We start from the raw sequence: 13,560 nt of genomic DNA, 5'->3' as shown, positions 1-13,560 counted from the left end.
TGATTTATTTCTAATTTCATATCATTGTAATATAAAAAGATGCTTGATAAAATTTCCATCTTTTTGAATTTATTGAGGCTTTTTTTATGGCCTAATATGTGATCTATTTTGGAGAATGTTCCTTGTGCTTTTGAGAAAAATGTATATCCCGCTGCTTTTAGGTGGAATGTTCTGTACGTATCTGTTAAATCCATCTGATCTAATTTATTGTTCAGTCCATCTGTTTCCTTATTTATTTTCTGTCTGGATGATCTGTCCATTGATCTAAGTGGAGTGTTAAACAGCATAAGTCCTTTAAATTGACTGGAGATCCTTCTGGTGTAGGCCTAACCAGAAATTAATAAAATACTTAGCAAGTTTATAATTGGTGATAAAGTAAAACATTTGCAAAACCATAAATTATGCCCAATTATTAATGGCTTCTTAAGGTTGTACATTATTGTAAATAAAATTATCATTTACCATATTTGTGTATGTTGAACTATCTATACAATTGCCAACTTTTAATACATTTAAAGAAATTTAGAAGTTTTTAATTTTAAAATAAGAGCTTTTATTTAAAATAAATCAAAATCTTTATATTGTAACTAACTTATTAAATGCACTAATATAGGACAAAGTGTGTTTAGTCCAGCAAACATTGGTCAACCACGAAAGACAACATTATCTCCTGCCCAGTTGGATCCTTTTTATACTCAAGGAGATTCTCTGACTTCTGAAGACCATCTTGATGACACTTGGGTGACTGTATTTGGGTAAGATTTCTGGATCATTTACCTTTAAAAAAAACACCTCTACCTAACTTCATAACAAATATTATCAAATCTACAAACAATTAAAATAAGTACACAGCTAATACCAGTATATCTACCACCTAGATTCTGCATTGTTAACAATTTGCTATATTTGTTTTATCTTCTTTAGTTCATCTTTTTTTTTGTTACTGTATTTGAAAGTAAGTGACAAACATTGGTACAAATCACCCTAACACTTCAGGATACTATTAAACTAGTGTTCAATATTTATTTATAGTTTTTTCATCATTTAACTGTTTGCCTTTTCTCAGATTTTTTTCTCTTCATCGTATTTGCTGGATATGGAAACAAGGTTGGCCCTTTGGGTGTAGGAAGCTCCTTTCTGTCTAGTGGTTGTTTATCTGCTTATAGTGGACTTAACCAGTCTGGAACTAACAAATGGAATTTCATTTGTATGTTTGTGTGTGTGTATATATATGTATACACACAGACATGCACACATACTTTATAGTCAAATATTGAATAGTAATAGAAATCCTGCATGATAGTCCTGGATGCATTTAGAGTGGATTTTTAGTTCCCAAAAAGTTCTTTAAAGTAACTTAGAGATTGTATTATATAACTTACAGATGAGGAATCTGAGGTATTCACACATTAAGTGATTTGTTAAGAGGTTTATGTCTAGTTACTACTAAGACTTCAGGAAAAACTCAGGTATGGTGATTTAAGAGTGTGATTTTTTCACATTATACTAGCATAGAGGTTTTTTTTGAAAGTTTAATAGGTCATGTTAATATTGTACCTGAGTATATTAGGTTTGGGGTAAAAAATATAAAAATGTATGAGCTCGAAGGAAAAACAGTGTACAGTAAATGTTAGTGAATTCAATTTATTTATTCAAATGTATAACATTTATTTAAATTTACTTAAAAATTAAAAAGAATATGTAAGAGTATAAAGTGAAACGTTTTCCTTCCCATTTTGGTCCCCAGGTACAAGTCTCTCCTTTAAGGCAATAATTGCATCCTGTTTTTTGTTTAGCCTTCCAGAGATTCTGTGTGTAAATTAAAGCAGGATTTTGCTTTTCCTTGCTCTCATGAAAGCCCAGACTCAGTCCTATATCCATAGCAACTGGGCTGGCTTCTTACGATTTTTGTGTGTGTGTTTAAATTTTTGTATTCTCTCATGAAATGGCTGTGTGATTGTGAACTTGGATGACAACTCCCAAGTCTGCTTTTCAATAATGGTGTTATTACCCTTAGTAATTGGATAAATTACTTGAAGTATTTCTGTTGGTCCTTTTCAGTGTTTCTGTGATAAACTTTCCCAACTGTTTATTTTCTTGTTTTAGTAACTCTATGAGTTTAATTGCAAGAACTGAAACATTTTCTTCCAAGGAATAAATATTTTTACTTTGATTATTTATAGGGAAGTACATCTAAAATATGTATGTTCTTTGAACCCAAAGATATACACAGACTAATATGAAGGGATGAAAAGAGATATTTCATGCAAAGAATAGTGAGAAAAAAGCAGGTGTTGGCAGTACCTGTAACAGAGAAAATAGACTACAAAACAAAGAAGGTAACAAGAGATAAAGAAGGACATTACATAATGATAAAGGGGTCAGTCCAACAAGAGGATATAACTATTATATATGCACCCATCACAGGATCACCAACATATGTGAAACAAATACTAACAGAATTAAGGGAAGAAGTAGAATGCAATGCATTCATTTTAGGAGTCTTCAACACATCACTCACTCTAAAAGACAGATCAACCAGACAAAATAAGTAAGGACACAGAGGCACTGAACACACTAGAACAGATGGATCTAACACATGTCTACAGAACTCTACAACCAAAAGCAGCAGGATACACTTTGTTCCCCAGTGCACATGGAACATTTTACAGAATAGACCACATACTAGACCACAAAAAGAGCCTCAGTAAATTCAAAAAGATTGAAATTGTACCAACGAGCTTCTCAGATCACAGAGGTATAAAAGTAGAAATAAATTGTACAAAGAAAACAAAAAGGCTCACAAACACATGGAGGCTTAACAACACCCTGCTAAATAATCAATGACCAAATTACAACAGAGGTCAAGCAATATATGGAAACAAATGACAACAACATCACAAAGCCCCAACTTCTGTGGGATGCAGTGAAGGCACTTTTAAGAGGCAAGAGGCAAGTGTATAGCAACTGAGGTCTGTTTAAAGAAGGAAGAACAATCCCAAGTAAATAGTCTAAAGTCACCATTATTGAAACTAGAAAAAGAAGAACAAATGAGGCCCAAAGTCAGCAGTAGGAGGGACATAATAAAGATTGGAGAGGAAATAAATAAAATTGAGAAGAATAAATCATTAGAAAAAATAAATGAAACCAAGAACTCGTTTTTTGTGGAAAAAAACAAAATAGATAGTCCCCTAGCCAGAGTTATTAAGAGAAAAGAGAATCTACACACATGAACAGAATCAGAAATGGGAAAGTAAAAATCCCGCCGGACACCACAGAAATACAAAGAATTATTAGAGAATACTATGAAAATCTATATGCTAACAAACTGGATAACCTAGACAAAATGAACAACTTTCTAGAAAAATACAACCATCCAAGACTGACCAAGGAAGAAACAGAAAATCTGAATAGACTAATTACCAGCAATGAAATTGAATTGGTAATCAAAAAAATACCCAGGAACAAAATTCCCAGACCAGATGGATTCACCGCTGAATTTTATCAGACTTATAGAGAAGACATAATAGCAATTCTCCATAAAGTTTTCTAAAACATAGAAGAGGAGGAAGTACTTCCAAACTCAGTCTATGAAGCCAGCATCACTCTAATACCAAAACCAGGCAAAGACCCCACAAAAAAAGGAAAAGTACAGACCAACATCCCTGATGAAGGTAGATGCAAAAATACTGAACAAAATATTAGCAAACCAAATTAAAAAATATATCAAGGGGATCATCCACCATGATCAAATGGGATTCATCTCAGTGATGCAAGGATGGTTCAACATTGGAAAATCCATCCACATCATCCACCACATCAACAAAAAGGACAAAAACCACATGATCATCTCCATAGACGCTGAAAAAGCATTCGACAAAATTGAACATCCATTCATGGTAAAAACTCTCAACTAAATTGGTATAGAGTGCAAGTACCTTAACACAATGAAGCCCATATATGACAAACCCACAGCCAACATCATACTTAACAGCAAGAAGGTGAAGCTTTTCACCTAATTTTGGGAACAAGACAGGGATACCCACTCTCCCCAGTGTTATTCAACATAGTACTGGAGGTCCTAGACTTGGCAATCAGACGAAACAAGGAAACACAAGGCATCCAGATTTGTAAAGAAGTCAAACTGTCAGTATTTGCAGGTGACATGATATTGTATATAATAAACCCTAAAGACTCCACTCCAAAACTGCTAGAATTAATATCTGAATTCAGCAAAGTTGCAGGATACCAAATTAATACACAGAAATCCGTTGCTTTACTATACACTAATGATGAACTCTAGCAGAAAGAGAAATCAGGAAAACAATTCCATTCACAACTGCATCAAAAAGAATGAAATACCTAGGAATAAACCTAACTAAGGAAGTGAAAGACCTTTATACCCTGAAAACTACAAGACACTCTTAAGGGATATTAAAGAGGACATTAAGAAATGGAAACTCATCCCATGCTCTTGATTAGGAAGAATTAATATATTTTAATGCATGCAATTTCTCAATTATTTTTGTAACTTGGACTTTTTTCTTTAAGGTTGTAATCCAAGCTCCAGATAACTGAAGCTACTGGTTAAGTAAACTCCAAATTTTTTTTCAACATGAAAATGGAAAAAATTGGACTATAAAATTAAAAATATCTTAATAAAATAGTCAAACCATACATAAATTTATAAAGAAGAAGAAAGTAAAAATCTCAGAATTTTATCATACAGAGATATGGCTATTAAAATTTTGGAAGCTATCCTTTTAGTGTTTCTATACCATTGATATTGATAACTGACTTTTTTTTTGTCTCAGGACTAATTTCTGAATTTTCACGTGGTACTCAATATGTGATAGTGACTATGTAATTTAAGATTTTTCCCTTTAATAACCACAGTATACCTAAATATTTCTCTCACACACACTGTACCTGTATAAAATAAATTTTATTCACATCTGTAACTGAATGTTATAGAGGTGGAATCTAGGGATAGTGAAGAATGGCTGAGTCAAATTTAATTTTTACATGTTTGCTTTTTGGATGATAGGCAATGATGGATTTAGCTGATATTGGAGAAAACAGGATAATCAGGGGATCTATTAATACCTGACATTTGAGGGTAATTTATCTTGAATACTTCTAAATTTGGTGTTGTGTATTTATTGTGGAAGTTGACTTGGAAACATTTTTTTTTCAGGTTTCCTCAAGCATCCGCTTCTTATATATTATTACAATTTGCGCAATATGGGAATGTCTTAAAACATGTGGTAAGTCTTAATTCTTTCAATTGAAGCATTAGGCTGTGAATTGGGGGAAACTTGGCAGCTGAATTTTGGCTTTTTTCCAACTGAGAGAGTTTTTAAAGTTTTCATAGAATGTGTTTTTTAGAGTCTGGAAGGCTGAAGTTGCATAGTATTTGAAAAAAGAGAAAGAATCAAGAAAGAGTTTCAGGCTTCTCTCTCTTTTAAAATAGTTCACAGAGCCTTATAAAAGGTAGATTATTCCAAATATTTTATTACTGTATTCCAATTTGAAGTTGTTTGATTTGGGTTAAAGGAAAAGGGAGAAGTTCCTGATTTAGAGTTCTTAGGGTTTTTTTTAGTCCATAGAGAGCTTTTTTAAAAGAATTATCTTACATTGTACAAGTTATAAATCAATCTTTTTTCTGTTACTAGAGATGGACTGTTTAACTCCTAAGAAAATCAGATTGATGAGTAGAGCTTTTTAAAATACAGTAAGAGTTGTTAAGACTTTTTTGCAAGAAACAATTATCTTTTTTTTTTAAATTTTATTTTGGTATCATTAATATACAATTACATGAAGGACATTATGTTCACTAGGCTCCCCCCCTCACCAAGTCCCCCCCACATACCCCTTCACAGTCACTGTCTATCAATATAGTAAGATGCTGTAAAATCACTACTTGTCTTTTCCGTGTTGCACAGCCCTCCCTATGCCCCCTCCGACACTATACATGTTAATCATAATGCCCCCTTTCTTTTTTCCCACCCTTATCCCTCCCATCCCACCCATCCTCCCCAGTCCCTTTCCTTTTGGTAACTGTTAGTCCATTCTTGGGTTCTGTGCTTCTGCTGCTGTTTTGTTCCTTCAGTTTTCTTTTGTTCTTATACTCCACATATGAGTGAAATCATTTGGTACTTGTCTTTCTCCACCTGGCTTATTTCACTGAGCATAATACCCTCTAGCTCCATCCATGTTGTTGGAAATGGTAGGATCTGTTTTTTTCTTATAGCTGAGTAATATTCCATTGTGTATATGTATCACCTCTTCTTTATCCATTCATCTACTGATGGACATTTAGGTTGCTTCCATCTCTTGGCTATTGTAAATAGTGCAGCGATAAACAGGGGTGCATCTGTCTTTTTCAAATGGAGTGCTGCATTCTTAGGGTAAATTCCTCTAAGTGGAATTCCTGGGTCAAATGGTATTTCTATTTTGAGCATTTTGAGGAACCTCCATACTGCTTTCCACAATGGTTGAACTAATTTACATTCCCACCAGCAGTGTAGGAGGGTTCCCCTTTCTCCACAACCTTGCCAACATTTGTTGTTGTTTGTCTTTTGGATGGTAGCCATCCTTACTGGTGTGAGATGATATCTCATTGTGGTTTTAATTTGCATTTCTCTGATGACAAGCAATGTGGAGCATCTTTTCATGTGTCTGTTGGCCATCTGAATTTCTTCTTTTGAGAACTGTCTATTCAGCTCCTCTGCCCATTTTTTAATTGGATCATTTGCTTTTTGTTTGTTGAGGTGTGTGAGCTCTTTATATATTTTGGATGTCAGCCCTTTGTTGAATCTGTCATTTATGAATATATTCTCCCATACTATAGGATACCTTTTTGTTCTATTGATGGTGTCCTTTGCTGTACAGAAGAAGCTTTTCAGCTTGATATAGTCCCATTTGTTCATTTTTGCTTTTGAAGAAACAATTATTTTTTGAGAGTTACTTTACTTTCTGAGAATATTTGCCACATATTCTTTATATTAAGGAATTAAGAGCTAGATAGAGATTATTGAAATTGTTTAATAGAATTTCTGTTGAATCCTAGTAATCACTTTTACAGGGTGTCAATAAAAAGTGGAAGCAGGTTTATCTTCATGTATTTGTATTTTCTAATAGAACTAATTAAGTTTAGATTTTATGTATTCCATATTTTAAGAGATGACTTCATTCTTTGTAGATGTCTAACACCGGAAATTGGATGCACATTCGTTATCAGTCTAAACTGCAGGCCCGGAAAGCCTTAAGCAAAGATGGGAGGATTTTTGGAGAGTCCATAATGATTGGTGTGAAACCATGTATAGATAAAGTAAGTTATTGCTGATGTAAGGAAAACCACTTAATCTATATGAATAGAAGAAGTCTATGTATTAATAGTGGTAGTTATTTCACATTGCTTCATATGTATCTTAGTTTGTAAATATGATGATGTTAAGTGCTGGTAGTATGGTATGTCAGAGATGTTTAGTCACCAGGTTCAGAATTTAACAGTAATCCATCCCAACAACTTCATTTTACAGATATAGAGGCCAAGAGGACTTAAGTAACATCCAGATTTGTTAAAGGTGAAGCCTAGACTTTAGGTCTCTTAATTTATTATCTGTTTCTTGGGCAGAGCTACATCACAGTCTTCAAACACTTTAAAGGAATGGTGCTATTTCACAATGAAATATTCACATGAATGGTAACTGAGGGTTAACTTTTAAATGACTGAAGCTTTTAATTAGTCATTTTTATTTTGAAATAATTTTAAAATTACTTTATATGTAAATACTTAAAAAACAATACAAGGCACAATTTAAGCTTTTCTCTGTGGCTTGTAAAATCATTATGATCATTCTTTAAGTAAATATATTTGAACTTCTTCTACCTACCAGGCACTCTGCTTGGGTGCTTGTGCACACACATTAGTGCACAAAGCAGACATGGCTCCTGTTCTTATGATCTAGGGTCACTGTGTAGTTGTATAATTATTATATTGTGCTGTAACAGATGTTTGCAGAGGCTAGAGGAAAAGTTGGGGTTATTGGGTACTAAATAGCAATAGACTTTGATTTTCCCCTCCACTGCAGATGTCCCCCAGAATTCTTTTTCTTCCTTGCTGATTTTTCTTAGTGTTGGTTAAGAGATTCTTCTCGTGAGTTTATTGTTGTTTTGAGGATGTTTGAGGTCATTGAAGTGAGATTTCTGGCTGAGCATTAAATCTCAAATGATAGTTAAGAAGCATAAATTGTTTTACAAGCCTGAAATTACTTGAAAAGTAAATCAGATCAAATAATGTATGCCTTTTTTAATGAAGTTTTCTTTGTAAGTGGGTTAAGATGTATTACGTTTATAAACAGAGAAGTCCTTTATCTTTATTTCTCCAGAGTGTTATGGAAAATGGTGACAGGTGTGCTTTACCATCTCCATCTCTAGCCTTTACACCACCAATCAGAACCTTAGGTACACCAACCCAACCTGGAAATACTCCTAGGATTTCTACAATGAGACCTCTGGCTACAGCATATAAAGCTTCTACTAGTGACTATCAGGTATTTTAGTGAATGTATAAAAATAATTACTTTAAAGGTAGAGGTGTATAGCCTGTTTAGCTTTTTCATTGGATTGATTTGTATGCCATTAAATATTTCCTACTGAAGTGATAGCCTTGATGAAACCTGTAAACTTTTTAGTCTTAAATTTACTATTTTAAAAATTAGAATTTTGGCTGATTGGAAACTTAGCTTTGATTTTTTAAAAAATTTCTTTGCCATTTGTTAAAACTTTGTATTTGTTATTTTTTTCCGTGTTTGCATACATAAAAGGTTTCTCAGGAATATCTCTGGCATGAGGCAATAATATTAAAACCCTATTGGATTGGTAATTGTATCTGATGGCATCACAAATGAAGACCCTCAGTTGGAGTAGCTTTGATATCAAAAGAAAACATTGACCAGCTCCCATCTCAAAATTTCTGACTTCAATATGTTTAAAAGTTCATTAATATTCATTGAAGAATAGTAGAAGTATTATGACTCTGATTCAATGTGTTATTGTCCCTTAATTGGCCATAAATTCTGAACTTCCCTAGTGGCAGACATGGGCTCTGAAGCAGCAAATAGAAAAACACCTGTGTTTTAGTAGGGAAGATAATTTGACTCTGCCTGAAATTTGGAGATCTTCCTAGAAATTTTTTTCCTTTAGGTTTTTTTTTTATCCAATATTTTTAAAGCCCTAATCTCTTACAGCTTTTGTGTTGTTTGTTGTTTCCTAATTTAAGGAGCAGATGTAATTTGCCTTGCCGAGGGAGTAAGATTTTGCCATTCTTAAAAGCATATGGATATTCCAACTAAATCCATATTTTAATCTTTAAATGTACAATTTAGTGCTCCAAATGCATTTTAGTGTTTGGTCCTTTTAAATTAACCATTAACTCTAAAATTGACTATGACACTGCAGAAACCATAACCTAACAGTTATATGTGTTTTTTTAATAGGTTATTTCTGACAGACAAACACCAAAAAAAGATGAAAGTCTTGTATCGAAAGCAATGGATTACATGTTCGGCTGGTAGTATAGTAAGAGCTAAGAACTCAGACAACAGAGGAGGAGGCTGCTACACTAAAACAGAGTTAACAGAGTACTGCTGGGTTTCATTTGGTTAGTTATATAACCACTCTTGGAAGTATTGGATAGCTATCTCCCATCCTTTAGAAGCCCTTTTCTTCAAGTATATAGCATATTTGTAGCTCGCACTTTAAAAGATGCTTGATAGACATTTTAAAGAAACAAATTCCTTTGAATAGGACTTTGTGCTTTCTGTGATAGTGCATGCTTAAGCACAAAAAAATGCAACATTGATTACTGTAAGTGATATAATTGAATTTGTGGTGAGGCTTGGTAGTCTTCATGAGTGGGTGGGGTGATTTCATGAAGAGTACATGTGCAGTTACCTATATTAAGACACAAATATTATAATTACCAATTTGGATTATGGTCTTTTAACTTAGGTGGTATTTAATATTTTAATTATCCTTGTTTGTATATGTCCTATAGTGGATTGTCAACTTTTCAGTATTCTAAAACCAAAATAGTCTTTTTAAAAACCTACTAAAATTTCTTGATAATAAATTCTGTCAATTATATATATATTGAACATATTTGTAGTGATTATTTTTTTATTTTATTATTACAAATATTCAGTGTTTGCTGAAATAGAGAAAATATGCCATGAACCTCCGTAAACCTGTAATCCAGCTTTAATGATCATATAACCATTAGTATTTTGCCATACTTGTTTCTTCTCCCCCTGTTTTGTTTAAGGCATATCTCAGATGTGATGTCATTTTAATCTAAATACTTGTGGATGTAGCAAAAAAGAACATTTCATATGTAATTACAATGTCAGTATCACACTTAACAGAATTAACAATTTCTTCATATCTAATATGCAGTCCATTTTTAAATTTCCCAAATATCTCCAACAAATGTATTCACCATTGATTTGTTTGAATCACTGAGTAGACTAGGTATACTTCCTATATTTGGTAGTTTTTTGGAATATCTTGAGAGTTAGTTCCCCTCCTTTTTTCCATTGTCCAACACAGATGACTTGTTGAAACAATCATGTGTGTTGCTATAGAGTGTCCCACAGACTGAGTTTGATTGCTATCTTGTATAACTTGTTTTATCCCATATCCTAGAAGTTAGATCCAGAGAGGATTAATTAGATTCTGATTTCATTTTTTTGGAGAAGAGTACTTGATAGTAGTAGTATACATGTTATATTAAACCAAGAGACATTTAATTCTGTTTTTCTTCTTCTTCTGTTTTTAACAGCATGCATTAATGATACTTGCCTGAATCAGTTATTTCTAAGGTTTGCAGAATGACGATTTTCCATTTACTAGCTGGAATTCTTCCATGTAGAAGAGCGTTGCTCTATCCACTAGGGTTAATTTCTTCATCATGGAATACATTCATATCAGAATTGGAGGATAAATATCTAATCATTTCCCTCTCAGTTTTTAGAGTAATTTGGTGCCCTGGAAACTTCCACTGATGTCCTATGAATTAAAAATTTTTTATCCCTTAGTATCACTGTGTATTTACAGCTCTTTTTTTTCTTTATTTACTGTTTCAGTCACTTGCAGTCATTAATCTTTTGTTCAGATTATCCCCCTAGGCCAGTGAGACCCTCATCAAGCTGGCTTTTATGTGAAAAGGATGTTTTTAATTAAAATATTTCACTATAGTACATGCATTTAATAAATTTGTATCTTGTTTTTAATACATCTTTATAAAGAGTAACTAACATATGGAAGGCTTTGATATGCTTTTTGAAATCATAGCAGACTACCACTGAAGGTATATTTAGTTCCTGAGATGAAGTGATACTAAGGAATGTTACTGGAATGGATGAAAATCCATTTATCATTACATATATAGAAAACGTTTTTCATCTGAACTTTTTATATTGAAGTCTTTCTCTTCCAACTTAAAATATATTTTGTATCCTATTTCATTACATATAGAACTTAATTATTTAAGGAAACTCTTGCATTTATATTTTGAGTTTTACCCATCTTTGTAAAAGGGCTGTGGGATTTTTTTATGTGTGCTTGAGAGAGCATTTAATTGCCATACACCTCTGTGAACCATGAAGTTTGCTTTCTGGCTAAAAATACTTGTTTGCTGTGTATGGGTTTGTTTCTTTACTCAGTATTGTGTCTTACCTACTTTTGTGTCTATCATCATTTAAAAAGAGCCAGGAAATAATATGAATGGTTCAAGCCAACACATTTTACACCTCAAATTTATGTAATAGTATATGTCAACTATCTCTCAATTAAAAAACTATAATAATAAACCAACAAAAACAGGAATGTCTAAGAAAGCAAGCTGCCTTATTTTTCAATACTATACAAAAAAACAAAGAAGTGGGAACTCTGAGAAACTGGAAAAGTTACCCTGAACCAAGTCTCTTTCTAAAAACTTAGAAAAGCTGGTTTCACACAAAATAAATAACATAAAACTATATGCAATGTTATCACAAAAAATAAGAGGATTAGGAACAACTTAGTCTGTAGAGACATTGAAAGCACACCAGCAACACGTCCTTAGAAAGATAAAAATTATTACCTGTTATTTAAAAATGAGTTCTAAAATGTTTTGAAAATGATATAAAATATGAAAGAATACCAAAAGTCAATTTAAAAAACTTGAGAAAACAGTAGAAATAAAGGGGAAAAAATTGGAAATGAACCCCAAACTAGAACAAAAATAGATTGACAGATGATGGCTTAATGGAAATAGAATGTAAAAAAAGGATGATGGCTTTAAGAATCAAACATAAAAAAGGTTTGTGGGCAAATGACAAATTTTAGAGATAAAAAAGAACGTCGATATAAAAAATACATATGAAGGACACTTTGCTGGAAAAAAATATTTGGAGCTGTTTAATGAAAGAACACGCTGCCTGAAAATATTATCCCAGATATAAACTTTGGGTTTGGCTATCTAGGTAAGTATTGAATGACTTAGAAGAGCAGACTTAAATAGCAGTATGCCAGGAGAAAATAAAACTTGAGGTAATAGTGGTAAAAAGATGTGAGGAAAAGATTATATATCAAACATAACTATAAAAATCACTGTTCAGCTTCAAGGGATTAAAGATGGTGGAATATGAAGGCAGGGCAGAAACCTCCTTCCAAGAACACAAGAGAAGAAAATACACCAAATATAACTAAACCTGAAAATGACCTGAAGGCTGCAAAACAGACCACGTACACCTGAGGAAGAAGAGACAACCACACAGAAAAGGCCAAGTGGCAAAGCCAAGATCAAGCAGGACTGAAGCCCTATCTGCAACCCAGCCTACAGGCAGGAGAAAGGGGAACAGAGCAGGGAGGGGGTGGGAACCCAGGAGTGCTGCACACCTGGCCCTGGAAATCTCCAGGAGCATGAGCCCGCATTTTACTGGGTTCTAGTGATTAGTGGGGCTGGACACGGACTGGTGAAAACACTGGGAGGCTGAGAAGACAGCCATTGTGGAGGGCAGGCATGCCTTCCCTGTCCTGAGACCTAAAGCAGAGGCAGCAGTTTGAAAGACTTAGCAGCAGTGAGAGGGGTACCTGACAGGCAAGAGTTAAATGGAACTGTAAGAACAGGCAGGTGGAGGATATCTTTCCAGCCTTTCCACAGCCCAACAGATTGGGAACTCTTGGGAGCCCCAGATGCTCCATCCCTCTTGCTGGCAGCACAGTCCCATAGGCTCCAACCTGCATGCATTCATTGCCTGGACCCGACCCACTTGGCTCAGCAGCAGCATCTGACTTTGCTGCCTGGCAGGCAAGGGGAGACTCTCCCAGCTTGCTTGGCTCCATTTCAGCCCAACTGGAGAGGTGCCTGGAGGAATCAGCCTCCAGAGCTCCTCTGTGGGTGTCCAAACCCAGTAATGTGTCCAGCTGGGGCACATCAGTCTGCTCACTCCATTAACACTGAAGCCCACCATTGCTGTAGGCTAGGCAGAGGGTGGTCCTGCCCACAGTGAG

General features: G+C 34.2%; 1 protein-coding gene across 2 annotated transcripts in view; it reads left to right on the top strand.

Moving 5' to 3' along the window:
* NUP35 (nucleoporin 35) overlaps positions 1-11,706 on the top strand; it is a 72,889-nt gene extending 61,183 nt beyond the window's left edge. For both annotated transcript variants that reach the window (XM_017652825.3, XM_073218582.1), the window contains exons 5-9: positions 614-755; positions 5,198-5,267; positions 7,205-7,333; positions 8,394-8,558; positions 9,504-11,706. In XM_017652825.3, the coding sequence (XP_017508314.2) occupies positions 614-755; positions 5,198-5,267; positions 7,205-7,333; positions 8,394-8,558; positions 9,504-9,581 (584 nt within the window). In that variant the 3' untranslated portion in view covers positions 9,582-11,706. The remainder of the gene's footprint in view (positions 1-613; positions 756-5,197; positions 5,268-7,204; positions 7,334-8,393; positions 8,559-9,503) is intronic.
* The last annotated feature ends 1,854 nt before the right edge of the window (positions 11,707-13,560 follow it).

Source organism: Manis javanica, chromosome 12 (genome assembly GCF_040802235.1).
Source record: "Manis javanica isolate MJ-LG chromosome 12, MJ_LKY, whole genome shotgun sequence".
NCBI lineage: Eukaryota > Metazoa > Chordata > Mammalia > Pholidota > Manidae > Manis > Manis javanica.
The sequence above is the reverse complement of the archived record's forward strand: the minus strand, read 5'-3'. Positions and strand labels throughout refer to the sequence as shown.